At 35.0% G+C, this 16,093-nt stretch overlaps 1 protein-coding gene across 3 annotated transcripts in view; it reads left to right on the forward strand.

The window, feature by feature from the left end:
* The window catches only part of ODAD2 (outer dynein arm docking complex subunit 2), a 96,070-nt gene that overhangs the window by 30,070 nt on the left and 49,907 nt on the right, over positions 1 to 16,093 (forward strand). For all 3 annotated transcript variants that reach the window (XM_013191740.3, XM_048076523.2, XM_066991565.1), the window contains exons 11-16: positions 7,188 to 7,334; positions 7,626 to 7,835; positions 7,971 to 8,207; positions 9,598 to 9,708; positions 10,211 to 10,365; positions 13,786 to 14,028. In XM_013191740.3, the coding sequence (XP_013047194.3) occupies positions 7,188 to 7,334; positions 7,626 to 7,835; positions 7,971 to 8,207; positions 9,598 to 9,708; positions 10,211 to 10,365; positions 13,786 to 14,028 (1,103 nt within the window). The remainder of the gene's footprint in view (positions 1 to 7,187; positions 7,335 to 7,625; positions 7,836 to 7,970; positions 8,208 to 9,597; positions 9,709 to 10,210; positions 10,366 to 13,785; positions 14,029 to 16,093) is intronic.

The raw sequence follows: 16,093 nt of genomic DNA on the forward strand, positions 1-16,093 counted from the left end.
AAACTAAATTTCAGCCATAGGTCTAAAGAGAACAAAAAAATCCCTGGCATTGCCCTTGCAGTTTAAAACAATATTTCCTTTTTTGGAAAAAATAAATATATTAGGTTATATGTTATTACATATTATGTTATATTCAGTCATATTCACTCTTAATCCACATACTAAATGAATAGATTAATTAAAAAACCCACCTCCAAATAGGTACCATATTTATAGAGATGTTTGTGAGCCAGAAGTTGTGTAATTTTCATTTTATTTAATCTTGCTTTCTTTGAGGAAACTGAAATGCACTGCAACTTCATTGTAATATTTTTATTTTTCCATGCATGTACATACATTTTCCTATGAATTGGACAATACAGTTGGAATCAGTTTCTTTATAGTCTTGTTAGTACTTTTATTGCTTGTACTCCAATAATGCCTTTAGATTTCAGTTGAAAGCAGGGAACAGAGATGCAGGGAGAAGAAACCTGGACAGCAGCAGACAGGAATTCTGTCAAAGGACTCAGAAAGCTCACTGGTATCCTGAGTCTAGGCATGGTGCGGTGCCTTTCTCATAAAACCAGCTTTTCCTTAGTCTCAGCTGTGACAATTCTAAACTCTGATACAGGTCCCTACTGTAGGGAGATCTATATAAAATGCTATCATATCTGTCAAAGTGGCACAGTTATGCCATAGGTGATGTTGGAGGGTTCAAACAAAAGGAAGAGGACAATGCATGCCATAATGTGGACTGTACCAGATGACAATAATTGGGTTTGATGTTCTGTGGGTCTCCTGTACAGCTCCTCTACTGTCTCAGCTGTCTGAAAAGCTAATGTTTCCGCCTGCTGGCAGAACATCTGCAAAAACTTTAATGATATTTAGCCTTTCCAGAGATGACTCTGGAGGAAATTTTATATCTTTCTTCTTTAGCCTTACCGAAATTAGATCATTGTTTCAAAATGTAAAGTTTTACATTGACTGGGAAGGGTTTTACTTAGGATGGAATATGTGGTATTGAAATCTTAAGTCAGCATATTTTGTAATTTGTTATCTATATTATCTCATTATTATGGATCAATATTTTTTTAAAAGAAGAGAAGGAAATCAGACATTTTATGTTTACAAAATTTCATGATAATGAAAGTTAATAGAAATAAATAATAGAAAATAGGTCTAGGAAGAAACCTAGGTCTAGATTTTGAAATGGAGAAAGATAGGATGCTAAATGAGCTAGTGAAAAGGGGACCTGGATGCAAGCAAAAGTTTATGCATCTTGCATAAGCTTGCAACTTGTGCACTCAGCATGGAGTAACTGATGCATAGTCATATCTGGTGAAACATCACCAGCAGGGTTATTTCTAGTATAGAACTGACTAAACAAAACACTGGTTAACTTTTTTTTACGAGTTATGCACGTGAATATGAAGTCACTCCTGAAAATCAAAAATGGCGAAGAACATGGAATAACAGGACAGGCTCTCAAAGACAGATCTGAATTGCTTGGCAGGGTGTCTCCATTCACATTCAGTGTGTTTCATGATGTCCTGGTGTGAAGTTAAGTGGGTGGGCACAGAGAATTCAGAACATGCCTGTATGGCGAGGGGCTGTCTTCAGGAAACAGTTACTCTAGAAATTTCTCAAGGTTAACATGAAAGCAACTAAGAGTTGCTCAGTACTTCTAGGGCAAAGACAGCAAGTGCTCCGTTTCATAAACGGGAGCAGTGAGTAGGCTTAGGGAAGAAAGGTTACCTTGTTGTACACTGTTGGTAAGACTGATTTTGAACCAGCAAATCTTGTTCTGGTACCCACATTTTCAAAACATTGAAAAAAAAAAAGTGATGAAGTCAGACAAGCTCATTACTTTAACACTAAAGATAATTAACCTTTAGATTTCCTGTTTCTTGATATGTTAAATCAAGACCAAAAGCATGCCCTAGGCAGATGGAAAGTATGTCTTATTCAAATGTTAGTTATTTTGCATTACACTAAAATAAATGGATAAAACTTAATGACCTATTTTTAACAGGCAGTCAAACTAGTTGGGCTAATATTCCTTTTGACGTTAAATCTTGATTTACATTTTTAAGAATTAAAAGATTATTCAGCAACTTTTGCACGGCACCTCTGTAGCTTTCATCATTCCTGAAATGCCCTTTAAAGCTGGGGAAAGAATATAAAGGCAGGCTCCACACCCTGTCCTACTGTAATGGAGAAGTTTTATGGGGAAGTTCTCATACTGGTCTTTTCCTAATCTTTCACCCACCCAGCACAGAAAGTGAGATCAAACTTACAGATACCAAATGTGTATAAAATCTAATCATTGTCTAATAAAGCTACCATTGTATAGATACATTTTTATATCTTTATAGTTCTGTAATTCTCATCTATGAGCTCTGAGTATCAGAAAAGGGACATTACATACATTTTACAGATGTTTTACTGATAGTATAGCACTGATGCTCTTAAAATTTTCATTTAATTTGTGGATATATATGTTATACCACCATATAGGAAGAGAGACAGATTTTAAACTAAATCTGTGTTTAATTTGAAGCCTTAAAATTATTGTTAATCTGCCAGTAGAGTTTATTTCGTATCCAACATATCAGATTTCAAATGTTATAACAACATGATGCAGATTTTATGTCAACTTAATGGAGAGGTAAGTATTTCCATGCATGTTAAATCTGTGTTGTAAGTACTGGAAGACTTGTTGTAATGATAACTTCAAGAAAGAAAAAAATAATCATTGAAACCATTGGTATAATTTCTTATTTTGTAGAACTGATGCTTCAGAACATATGAAAAATATTTTATTGTGGTTTTACTTTAAAAACATAAGTTGTGCATTTTCAGCTTCAGTTTTGAAGCTGAAAAAAACTGAATGCATATATATTTTTCATATACTGTTCTATTTTTGATTTAATATAAGAGAATTAAAAGTTGTTTATTTTTTTAAATCTTGGTCCGTATTAAATATCTCATGCCAGCCATTATACATATAAGTGAAATATGAATTACTACATTATATATAAATGTAGTTTCACTATAGGAGAAGCACTTTTCAAAAGAAGAGATGTCATTTGTCAGGTTAGTAATATATTTCTTACAGTTATATAAAATAATAAAAAGTGAAATTTTCTCTTTGAACACCTGTTGCATTTTTATTTATTTATTTTATAATTCAAAGCAAAATAAATCTCAAACTCTTAAGCTATATGAAAAGACCATAAACTTCACAAAAGGACAACTGTTAGTTCTTTTGAGCTACAGAATATTCTGTGTAGTTTGGCAATAATATTTTATGGATTAAAAAAAAAACAACATGTAAACTTTGAGATGTGGATAAACTGATTTATAGGAAAACATTTGAGAAATTGCTACAATATTTTAGTCTGTAGGAGATATTGTACAAAATAGATTAAAATATGTTCTTAAAGCTAGGCACAAATAGCATTTTCTTCTGAAGTCAAGGTTATAATGACAGTTAAAAAGATAACATGACAAATTTGTAGAAATCTTCCTTTAGGACAACATATGTTATAGGTGTTAAAAAAATATATATAAAAAAGAAAAAGAAAAACTTCTAAACAGTTTGCTGTGGAAGTTCTGTGGATATCTGTAGTTACAAGAAATTTGAGTAAAAATTAGCTGTGAAGCGCCATCCACATATACTTCATTGATTAACAGAAAAGTTTAGTCTGATATAACTTACTGATCTGAAATTTTATCAAGTATTTTTCTCACATTCATTTTGGATGCATTTTCTCACTCTTGATTCTGTGCTACCTTTTATGGTATCCGCATGTTAAATTTAAATACTTTTTTACAGTGTATCTGTTTTACTGCTATGGTTTACGTTTAAGAAATATGCTGCAAAATATCAGTGTTTTGGTTAGATCTACTTGTTTCACATTAGCAAACATTACTCAGCTTTTCAGTATTCTATATTTTGGTATGATGTACACAGATTAGCAAATTATTTTCCTCTGGAAAATCTTGGCTTAAAGTCTTTGACAGTTTCAAAGGTGTCATTTAAAATAGATGGGCTTGGGCAGCACAGTTCAAATCTGGGTGTGAGCCAAAGTTTCCTTGGAATTCAAAGGCGTTTGGGAGGTGGAGACAGTAGTTTGATTTACTATGTGCACTAAGTTGTAACTTCCTCCTGAGCACCAGTTGTCATTGTTCATGCACTCCAGCTTCTTTTGCAGCTCCATGGTAGCTCAACCCTCCCAATTTCTGTACAGCTGGATTCGTCTCTGATTTGATTAATAGTAGATCTATGTTATGGGTTCAAAAGAATCTATTGTTATCATATGGTTTAACTTTCTGCCTACAACAGGATGTATTCTTTGATCTTTTTCTTGGTCTTAGTCTAGTCGCTGTGGCTGAAATAGAGCTTATCTTTTAGAAAAACATCCAATCTTGACTGAAAAATTTCCACTGCAGGGAAACTTTTCGTCACCCTAAGAAATTTCTTCCAAAGGATAACTAACCACACAGTGGAAAACTTGCACTTTACTTGTCATGTAAATTCAAGTACCTTTTACTTCAAATCATCAAACATCAGGATAGGCTGCAGAGTGCTCTGTGATCACATTCGTTTTCCTCATAGATGTATTATTTCACTATGAATAAATCATACCTTCACTTACTTTTTAATAAACTAAATAGTGTTTCTCATGTCTGACTTCGTGCAGCAGTCTTCCAGGTTTACAACAACTTTTATTTCTCTTCTTTGAATCATCTCCATATTTTCACTTTCCTTCTAGAACTGCAAAAAGGATAATTGGACACACAATACCAGTAGTAGCACAAGTGCCTAAAAGGAGGTAATGCTTATATTCCTGTTCAGTATATTCACTTATCCAACCAAGATGTCATCCATTCAATCAAACGATACACTGTAATGTCAAATTCTTATTCATCATCACAAGTCTTTTTACATGTCCCAGTTTCCAGTATAGAACTCCTACATTGGGGTGTATCCTGTTTTCATTATTTGTAAGAGCATGACCTTGAATTTGGACGTGAAAGAGACTGGTTTGGGGCAGATCATAAGTCAGAGTAGCCCAATATCCTGACTGCAAGAGCAAGGGAGACAGGATAATCACAGTGGAAGTTTTCTATGGTTAAAGCTCTTCTCATGCACTCCAGATAACCTAACCTCTGATTTCCATAAATTTCCAAAACTCCACTGCATAACTTGTAGTAGTGTGAATCTCCACTTGTATTCTACCAAGGAAGAAGAAGCCCAGACCAATAAATGAATGCTCAGGGCAGAGTAGGAACAGGGCAAACACGAGTGTAATAGTCCTCCAACCCCTACCCATTTTTAGCTCAGGGAATTGCAAACTGAGTGAGATATTATGGTTTTATTGACCTTCAGTGGATTACTTTTCACGAACTCATTGAGTCTCTTCTTAAACTCATAAAAACATTCAGCTTTCATAGAATCCTTTCACAGCTAGTTCCACTTGGAACCATTTTATTTTATTACTTTTTTTTATAAGAAGAACCTACACTTTTTTTTTAAAAAAATTTTTAACTTCTCATTATTAGAAGAGTTTATATCTGTATTAAAGGAGGCATTGAACAGTCAGTCCCTATTTATCCTGCTCAATGCCATGCCTAACATTGCAGGCCTCTTATCATATCCCTTTGCTTATCATTCTAGACTGGAAAAGCCTTGCATCATCTTTGCTGTTTTCTCTGAAACATTTCTGGCGCTACAGTAATCTTGAAATTGAGGCTGCAGAAATGAAAGAAGTTTTTAAGGTGCATGTAAAGTATGGGTTTAAACAGTGTTATAGTGACATTCTCTGTTCACATTTTTTTTCCCAAGTCCTAATACTTGATTTGGTTTTTGATTGCCATCTACCATAATCACAAGATATCACATCTAATTTTGAATAGTCATTTGAAAACTCATCATTTCATCTGTGGATTTAGGATTTTTTTTTTTCTGATGTGCATCAGTTCTCATTTTCTCATTTGCTGTTTTATTGCCATCTTAGCCTTAGTAGATTCTTAAGCAGTTTGTCTCAACTGGACCTAAATGGCTTAGTTTAATTAGCAGCATAGTATCATCAGCAAACTTTGTTGCATAACTAGTCCTTTTGTTTTCCAGAGTGTTTATGAGTATGTCGAATTTCACAGCTTCAACACATATCCATGGAACTCCACTAAATCAGTCCTCCTCATTGAACTGACCATTTACTCTTATTCCCAGTTTCCTATCCGTTAGTCATTCTTTTTAATCTATGCAATGACTTTCAGTCTTATAATATAGTGGCTTAGTTTCTATGAAAGCTATCTGGGATTTTGTCTAAAGATTTATGTAGACATATCAACTGGTTAGACATATCAGCTAGACTGGCATTTCCACAAGCTTTGCAAGTTTTGTAAGGCAGGACTTCTTTTAACAGGTCTATGCTGACTCTTAAGTATATCATACTGTACCAAGAATGTCATATTTAGGCAGATGTCTGTTAATTCTGTTCATTATTACAGTCTACTGTTTTTTCCAGTACAGATGTTTGGCTAATAGTCCTTGGATAACTATTGAACTCTTTTAAAAGACATTTGTTGTTTCCTGGTACTTTGGTGATCAAGTAGTTTCAAGTGACCAGATACGTACCATTTGTACTCAGTCGACTATTTTACTCTGTTTTCTTTATAACTCAATTGAGTGCTATCTAGTAATGGCATTTTTTTATTGTTCACTATGTCAGGATTTTTTTAATAACTTTTTCAACAGTAACTTCAGTTTCAGGCAAATCTTCTGAAATGTCCTCCATGAGGAATGATTCCAGTTTGGAGTCTCTTTGATTTCTTCTAGAGTGAACACCAATGCAAAGAATGCAGATAGCTTCTCTGAAATGTCTGTATCTTCACCGTGTGTTTTTTGATAAGTGCTTATACCAAAACTTCTAATACATGACTATCTAATTTACTAGTCCATTCACAGCAGGTTGTATTAGTCATAAGTCATCTGTGCTATTCATTCTCACTTTGATCTGTATGTCATTTGCAGACTTTATCAATAATTTCATTTCTTATTATGTCTATGTCATTTGACAACATAGAATAAAAAATAATCTAAGTTTCTCCTTTAGTATTAGTTTTACTACTAGTAGTAGAAGAGATTAAGTTTTATATTAAATGCACTTCATATATGTTAAAAATTTGCTTTATTTTAGGGAGGTAATCCAACAGCTACAGTAATTGCATTGTGTTCAATGAGAGATTTCAATCTGGCTCAAGAAACATGCCAGCTGGCCATCAGAGACGTTGGGTGTCTTGAAGTGTTAATTAATTTACTTGATACAGAAGAAATTAAATGTCAGGTAAGTAGCTTTGTTGAAAAGAGCTGTGAATATACCTTTTCTATTAGCATATGTTTTCAATTTTAAAGGTTATATCGAATGAAGGAAACTGATTTCTTTTTTCTCTCTCTCTTTTTTTCTGTATTTTCTCAATTGCAAGGACTTCTTAGATGAAAATCAGAATGTTTTTCAATTTCCTTCTTCTGATTTGATTTAAAAGTTAAAATGTGCTACATAACCCTTCATTTTATAGATTTTGCTGCTTAGGTATTCTTAAATAATGTTTAATGTCTGTTGTCTTCCATTATTTAGATTGGTTCATTAAAAATCCTGAAGGAAATTAGTCAAAATACACTGATCAGACATGCAATTGCAGATCTTGGGGGCTTAGAGATCATGGTGAAAATATTGGACTCCCCAGATAAAGATCTAAAATGTTTGGCAGCTGAAACAATTGCTAATGTTGCTAGATTTAAACGAGCGCGAAGGACAGTAAGGCTTCATGGAGGAATCAAGAGATTGGTAAGTATATTTTTTCCCAAAGTGTCATTTTTTGCATACATGAGTCTTCAGATAGTATATGCCATCATTAAAAAGCTTGCTTAATATGAAACGTACTTGTAGATAATTAAAAAAAAAAGTGTTTTTTTTTGTTAGGTTGGATTGTTGGAATGTCCTTCAGTGAGATCAACTGGTCTAACACTGTATCAGGCAAAAGATACTGAAATAGCACGCTGTGGGGCTTTAGCACTCTGGAGCTGCAGCAAAAGTACCAAAAACAAAGAAGCAATCCGTAAAGCTGGAGGCATTCCATTATTAGCTGAATGGCTCAAAAGTTCACATATAAGCATCCTAACCCCAGTTGTGGGGACACTACAAGAATGCGCTTCAGAGGTAAGTAAACACATACAGCTAAGGTATTTCCAATCATTAAAACAATTGACTACTAAAAAGAAGCATTACATTTGACTATCATTTAAAAATGAAGCTTCTCCAGGACAGTTACCGGCACAGTTATCCCATCAGGAAGTTTCCACTCTGGATGTAGATACTCTGTGCAAAGTTTTTTTTGAGAAGGTTAGATCTTGTAATAAAGACCACATAATTTTTTATTTTAAAAGCTAAGAGTAGTTCATGAAAGAAAGTATATAGAAATGAAATACTTAATGAGTTTCATTTTTTTCACTGTACTTGAGAAATGAAATTTGGGAAATTAAGATGTTATATTCTGGTTAATCAGTACATTTAAATTCTACAAAGCTAACCTGCAGATGTGGCCAAGAAGATTCAATGCAATACAGAACAGTGTGTTTTACTGTTTTACGTAATTCACAAGGACAATGTGTCTGATCGGTTGTCAAAAGAAGAAAGGGATGTATGTGATTTCTCTACAGATTTCCTTGGCAGGTTTCAGCTTTGAGTGTATTAAGTTTTAAAATTTGAATACAGTTATTTTCACCATAGCTATCTGAGATGAGTGGTTATTTCCCCATTTGTGGAATCAAATTTGAAACTATAGTGCATTGTGCTTGAGGTAAAAAATATAAATAAATTCTATTCATGAATTTGAGACATGCAAGACGTTTTCTTTTTTTTTGGAAGATTCTGCATTATGAAGGAGTTTGTACTTGCAAAAATAGCTTCTTGAACTACACAAACATATGCATGCTCCATGTGACAGCGTTTTGTCTTCAATAAGTCTGTATTCAGCAGGTGAAATTTTCAAGGATTTCTTACCAGGCCAAACCTGGACATAATTTTGGGGGAACACTAAATGCATTTTTTTCATGCAGATGTTTCCCTTCTCTTAAAAAATGGTCCCCTGCTCCAATTTCTGTAGGTAAAAAAATGGAAGAAAACATAACTGCAAAATTTTAATGCTAAGAACATATTTTTATAACCTCCTTCTAGGAATAGATTTGTTGTTTTGACTTCCAGCTGTAGATGAAATGAGTGATTACTGGTTGATCCCATTCTAAAGCATCTTTTTTTCCTTCCCTGTCTCTGAGCAGGAATGCTGGTCACCTTGTAAGCCAGGTGGCTACAAAGTAGGCATTGCAGTTCCTGGTTTTACTGGAAATTTGAAGACCACAGCCCTGCAGAAAATTTATGTATTTGTTTAGCTTTGAGAACATCAATAGAATATTCAGGGCAATGCACATGACTTGGGCTTAAAATAAAGTACAAGGCTTCACAAATATGAAAGCCTTGAATTGTAGTGCTGTGTTGTTATTGTGACTAGTGATATTGATTGTAAACATATATGTGCAATTTGTATTTTTAGCCAAGTTACAGACTTGCAATAAGGACAGAAGGAATGATTGAGAACCTTGTGAACAATCTGAGTAGTGAGCATGAGGAGCTTCAGATGCATTGTGCTAGTGCCATATTTAAGGTAATTGTATTAACTTAATCAGTAGATAAAAGCCAGGATTAGCACTTTCCTTTCATGTAGTTTACATATAGTATTTCTCAATTTTACTGTTTCTTTAATGTGTGAGATACTACTTTGTAAAAATGTTGATGATCCTTGGTTTAATTTTTATGAGGATGTTTTAGCTGCATTTTGATATTGCAATCCTTTTCTTACTCCTCTTGTGTGCAAGCCCTAAATTCCAGTTAACCAGTGGAGAGAGGCAGGGCTTATTGTGCAAGAAGATGCATGTTTTTATGTTTATTTGCCCACAAAGTGGACAATGTGACAGCATAAACACTGCTACGGTAGCTGTTTACTGCCTAAACTCCCTTAGTGAAATGTTAGCATAGTCAGGCACTTTAATAAAATATTTGCGTTTTCATCTGTGTTAGATTTGACTTGTTAAAATATAATGCACATAACTTTTGAAGACATTGCTTTACACATTTTGCATAATATGTGTATTTAATTTTTTGTATAGTGTGCAGAAGATAAAGAAACGCGTGACCTGGTTAGACTGCATGGAGGTCTACAACCACTATCTGTTCTGCTTGGTAACTCTGAAAATAAACAACTTTTAGCAGCTGTGACAGGAGCAATCTGGAAATGTGCAATCAGTGGAGAGAATGTGTCAAAGTAACAATTTAGTTTTACAAATATTTATTACATTATCATGTTTTGATTTTATGGGCCTCTATTGTTTTCAAAATATTATGTCATTATTCTGCAAAACCATGTTTTATGATTAGTTGGACTTTCAACTTAGGTTTTATTGTACCAAAAACAGCTGGTGACCTTATCAGGGTGCATTGGAAACAGTGTTAAGTTCCTGGAATCTTAACAGTTAACGGAGAGAATTGGTGCCTCTGAACAATAGTTAAGATACAGAAGACTAAGCCAGGAGGTGTACTAACACATAGAAAATATTTTTCCATGTATGTGTATCTGATATCCCCACTCTTCTCTCGCTTGCAAACTGCAATCATGGATACATGGTAGAGTGTAGTCAGCACAATTAGCTTTAACATTTTAGGTTGAGAGAGAGAGTGAACATTATCTCACTCTGAGGTAGGTAGGTATCTAATATCCATTAGGTCCACTTGCTTTAGAAATATACTGGATGCTAGGATAATTAGCCTAGATGCCTCTCTCCTTGATTACAAAAGGCACTCAGAAAAGTAGCTTGGTCTGGACACCCAACTTCTAAAGGACTGAATTTAACTGTAGTGAGTCCTACCATAGGTACTTACATCTTCTCAGTATCAAGGTCCAGAGTGATTATCTAAGAATGTGACAGCAGGAATTATCACCCTGTCTTTTATGGAATAGCTTAATGACTGAGAATACTTGGCCTCTCTCAAATTAATACATCTGATTCGTGCACCTTACCTCAAAAAATGCCTGCTCTACTGGAGTACGTGCTAGGCTTCCTGCTGAAGTTATGCTGCTCTGTATAGAGAAATGAGATTCACAGACTGGGAGGAGAATCAGTAAAAGGTAACCTCTTCCTGCAGCCCTAATTTTAGTGTACTCTGCTGGACAAGCAGATATAATAGATAACATCTGGGTCAAAATCAGAAAGAATTCCAGTAATCTCGGTTTACAGTGTGGTTTTTAACTGTCCTAAATGAGTTCCCAAACCATTCTTATACAGAGCCATGGTCTTTACATACTGTACTTCTGTCCTACTTCTTTTTGCATTCCTCATTTCACAGTTACCTGGCTTTTCAGAAAGGTATATCCTCCTTTTCTGTGAGCTTTGGGTGTCTGCACAGAGGCATCCTGGTTCCAGATCAGTGATGAGATGAACTGAGCGGTTCTGTCTATAGTAGTAAACTAAATAGGACCTAATCTCGGGTTCAGTCACTATGTTATGATTATCCGTGCTGTTTAACTGCTAGCACAATCTCTTACACAGTTTGGCCTGTGCCAGCAAGAGCTCTTCCAGACAATGCCCAGACACCCCTTGGGAACAGCACAGGCAACAGATTGTTTCCATTAGGCAGAATGGGTGAGGCCACCCTGAATTGTGAGGATAAGAGATTTTAGCCATATGGATGCTATGTTGTGCTTCTTGTCCTCAGGGCTCCAGAATGAGCCATCGCCTGTTTTATTTATTAGTGTAGTTGTAGCCAATAATTCTCTGCAAATGCAAACAGATTTTTGCTGGGCTACTCGCGTATCTTTGGCAAGGGCTTGAAGCCCCATGAAGGTTACTAGCCAGGCACAGCTCCAGACTTGAGCTGAATTCATGTATTACGCACTGCTGAGTCTGAAGCAATAAACCCAATCAAAAGTCAGGATGGGAGGACACAACATAACAGGGAGGAAGGATAATATGAAATCACATAAGTAGATCTGGGGGGATGACTTTAAGTCTGGCATGAGGCTAGAACTAACAAACCCTGCTGGTTCCTGCAGAGCGACTTAATTATCTTCAGACTACTCTGCAGTACTTCCTGTACCTGAAGTATATTGCTGAGATGCTGTGCTGACTCAGCAGTGAGCTGGTACAAGTGCCTATGCCTGACTAACTCAGATTCCAGCTTGTATGCAAGCAGCCATACTGCTTCTGGACACAAGATGGCCTGAGCCAACAACTCTGTCAGACTGTAGCCTACCCATCACAGAGCCAGCTGATATTATTCCATCCATGAAGCAGTTCGTCTGCAACACTGATAAAATAGTCAGAGAAAATCAGTATTTTTCTTTTTGAAATTGTTCACTTGGTTTGTTGCTCCGTTTTCATGTTGTTGTTATTTCCTCTTTAAAAAAAAAAAAATATAGGGACACTTCCAAATTACATTGAACAAAGAAAGACTTTCTCTTTAAGCAAATGTGTATCAGATCCAAGCAAATAAGAAAAAAATAAAGTTTCTAATTTCTTGGTATAACATTAATTGTTACACCGATAAGCCATCTTGGAAAGATTAATTTTTTTATTGAAACAGAGTTCTAGATCTGCCATTAGAATCTCAAAAATACTATTTTTTTTGTATGAAAGAAAAGTCACGTGTACAGCTGATTCCTGGAAAATAAGGAGTAGTTGTAGTTCAAGTAGACATTTGCAGAAGCTAGGGGACAAGAGGGGCACAAGTGAGAACTCAGTTCTCTCCGATAATTTATCTTTTTAGGAGAGGAACTGTGTATATTTACACAAAAATATATATCAAAGCATAATTAATAGGTGATATACAGACTAGATCTAGCTTGATACACAAAGTGGAATTGTCAAGGTGTATCATAGAAAAGGTGTGAATGGAAAATAGGATATTTGTTGAACGTTAAGAATCCTCTAAGTTCTGAACAAAACAAACTTAGAAATGGGGTGACCCCAGTGCTGAGAACTAAAGTACTGTTCCAGAAGATTAAATTCTGAGGTTTAGCATGCATCTGTTTGTAGGATGGAGCCTGGACAAGAAAACTCCAGGATTTTTACAAACATGTTTTTGATCATCAGTACCAAAAGTGCTATGAAGAATGAGGGAAGTTTTAATGTAAAAGTCAACTCAAATTTCTGTCAACTATTTTCTTAATTTTATTAATTCCAAAATGAAATCTAGCATAGTTCTAGTCTTACATTAAGAAAATGCACACATTAGGCCTGAACTAGCTATAAAACTGATGAAGACAAACCACTAAAGGGTTTGAAACATAAGGGTGATCCTTTGGCTCCAGAGAGGTGGAAGAGGGTCAGATATACTCCTGCTCTAGCTATTGTTAACATGGCAGAAAAAAGAAATGGAAGTTAGGATGCTACTGTACTGGCTAGTCTTCTAGCATGTTTACAGCTAGTTAAAGATGTTTCATCCACATGTTAAATTTTCAACACTCCTCAAACTACTCTTTGGATTTCTAGAACAGTAAAATAGAGAAATATATTTTAAAAGGTAAAGTAAGAAATGATGCTATATGTCGCACTTACAAGAACTGATTGGAATGGCTTACCTATATTGTGATTTGTTCATCAAGATAATTTAATTACAGAAATTAAGGATTACCTTACAGTAGTAACATACTGATAATAACAACTTTGTTTTTATTGCTCTCATTTAGATTTCACGATTATAAAGTCGTAGAAGCTTTGGTAGGACTGCTCACTGATCAACCTGAAGAAGTCCTTATAAATATCGTTGGAGCACTGGGAGAATGTTGCCAAGAACCAATAAATCGAGCTATTATCCGTCAATGTGGCGGAATACCACCCCTAGTGAAGTTACTTACTGGAACCAATCAGGCACTGCTTGTGAATGTAACAAAAGCAGTGGGAGCGTGTGCAACAGAACCTGAAAATATGATGTAAGCCATTCATATTGACAGCATTTTAAACGTCGCAAAATATATATACTTTGAGTAATTCTGGCAGAAATATTGTTAATATTTTGGGGAGAATATTCCAGGTTCTTATGCAGTGATAGTTAAGATTTGTTACAAAATATTAAAAATATGTCTCTCTGCAATCAGATAATATGGAATCATAGAACCATTGAGGTTGGAAGGGACCTATTCAGGTTATCTAGTCCAACCCCCCTGCTCAGGCAGGGTCAGCTAAAGCAGGTCACCCAGAACGACATCCAGTCAGGTTATGAATGTCTCCATGGATGGAGACTCAGCAGCCTCTCTGGGCAACCTGTTCCAGTATTTAAACTTTCTAACTGTAAAATAGTTTTTCCCTGTGTTCAAACTGTGTTTTATGCCGTTGAGATCACAGAATAGTTAGTTCGTGTAATAGGGATATTTGAAAAGGTATTTCCAGTTTTTGTGGTACTTTAACTTGGGGGTTTGAGGGCTGTCTACTATACTTCTATCAGTTCATCAGCTTTAGTAGTAGACTCAATTTCAGGTTAAACACTTTAGAAGGTTTTAGTTTTGTCAGTTATAATCTGACTTAAAAGGATATTTTACGGTGTGGATTAGTTATTTCCTACTGTAAAATGTGCTAAATAGGAACACAATTTTTTCCTTGAGAAAATGTGTAGAACATAAAGCTTTTGTGTTTGGGGGTAAATCAGATAGAACTGTAGTGAAATGATTTTTATTAAAATTCAATTTCAAAGTTACAAAGCACCTATTTACAAGTGCTGTATGGTGGGTACCCGCTTATGCTTCTCTTCCTTTTACATCTGTTCTTAAATCATAAATAATTTCTTAAATTAGAGAAAGCAATTCTAAAAGAAATGTGTGCATCTACTGTCATGAAAAATAATTTGAAAGTTTTTGAAATGGAGTGTTATTTGTATTTTATCTGTTCTGTCCCTCTTCATCATTCCTTTTTATCAATTCAGACTTTTTTGCACCCTTTTCTTTCCTCTTACTCCTTTGCAAGACCAAAGAAAAGACTGCCTTTTTACTAAGAAAGTTGCTGCTCTCTTTGGTTTTGTGATGTAGATTTGTACAGCTTGCAAAGATCCTTGAGCTTTATGATTAAGTGTTCCAGTTAAAAGTTGAGGTGGGCATTTACTGTGCTTCCTGTTCCCTTACAGGGATATTTACCTCAAGATTCTCAGCATATTTCCCTCCTTATACATATGGAAGATCAGAAAAAGAGTTTTAGTAAGCTCCTCCTGTTCTGATTTGCATAATTCACTTGATATTCATATAGCAGTGCAGGGAATTCTTTTCCTGAATAGGGCTTTTGTTTTCATGCTTTGGCTGTCACCCAGTGGCAAAAGGCTAGATGGTACACAACTGTAAACATGGGTTGTGTGAACAGTTAGCCATGTAGCAGAAAAGTACACATAGATGAAATCATCTTCACTGTGTATCTCAAATGAAGAATGCTAAATGTCTACCTTTGCTGTAATGTATTAACAAGATTAACTCTGTAAATCAACCAAGAAATTTCAAAGCTAATAAATATAAATTGGTATTATAAAACCTCAGACATATGCCAGTACTCAGGACTACCACGTGTAATATCCAGTATGGATATCTTCACACTGGAATGTGGTCAGCATAAGCACCAAAAATAACACAAGTTGCTGCTAAAATTGTGATAAAACAAAGTCCATCTTGTTTTTAAGGAGAGAGTGCAGGTTGTTTAGGAGGAAACTTGAAAGATTTTGCCAAGAGTGGGTGAAGGATTGAAATGTTGAATTCAGTTCATATGAAAAAAATCGCTATCAAAGGTTCTCAACATTTGATTTCTTTTTATTTATTAATATTTTAAAAATATTTTAAAACATTAGCAAGGAATTTATTCCGGGAGCAAAATATACTTTTTACTACAACAACAACAACAACAAAAACACTTACAGAGAAATTACTTTCATTACTGTGACATTTACCTGAAGTATTGTGCTAGTGCAAGTTCAGACTCATAGCACTAGGAGAGATAATGCAATCTTTTCCAGAGGCAGGATTC

The sequence above is a fragment of the Anser cygnoides genome, chromosome 2 (assembly GCF_040182565.1).
Source record: "Anser cygnoides isolate HZ-2024a breed goose chromosome 2, Taihu_goose_T2T_genome, whole genome shotgun sequence".
NCBI classification, from domain to species: domain Eukaryota; kingdom Metazoa; phylum Chordata; class Aves; order Anseriformes; family Anatidae; genus Anser; species Anser cygnoides.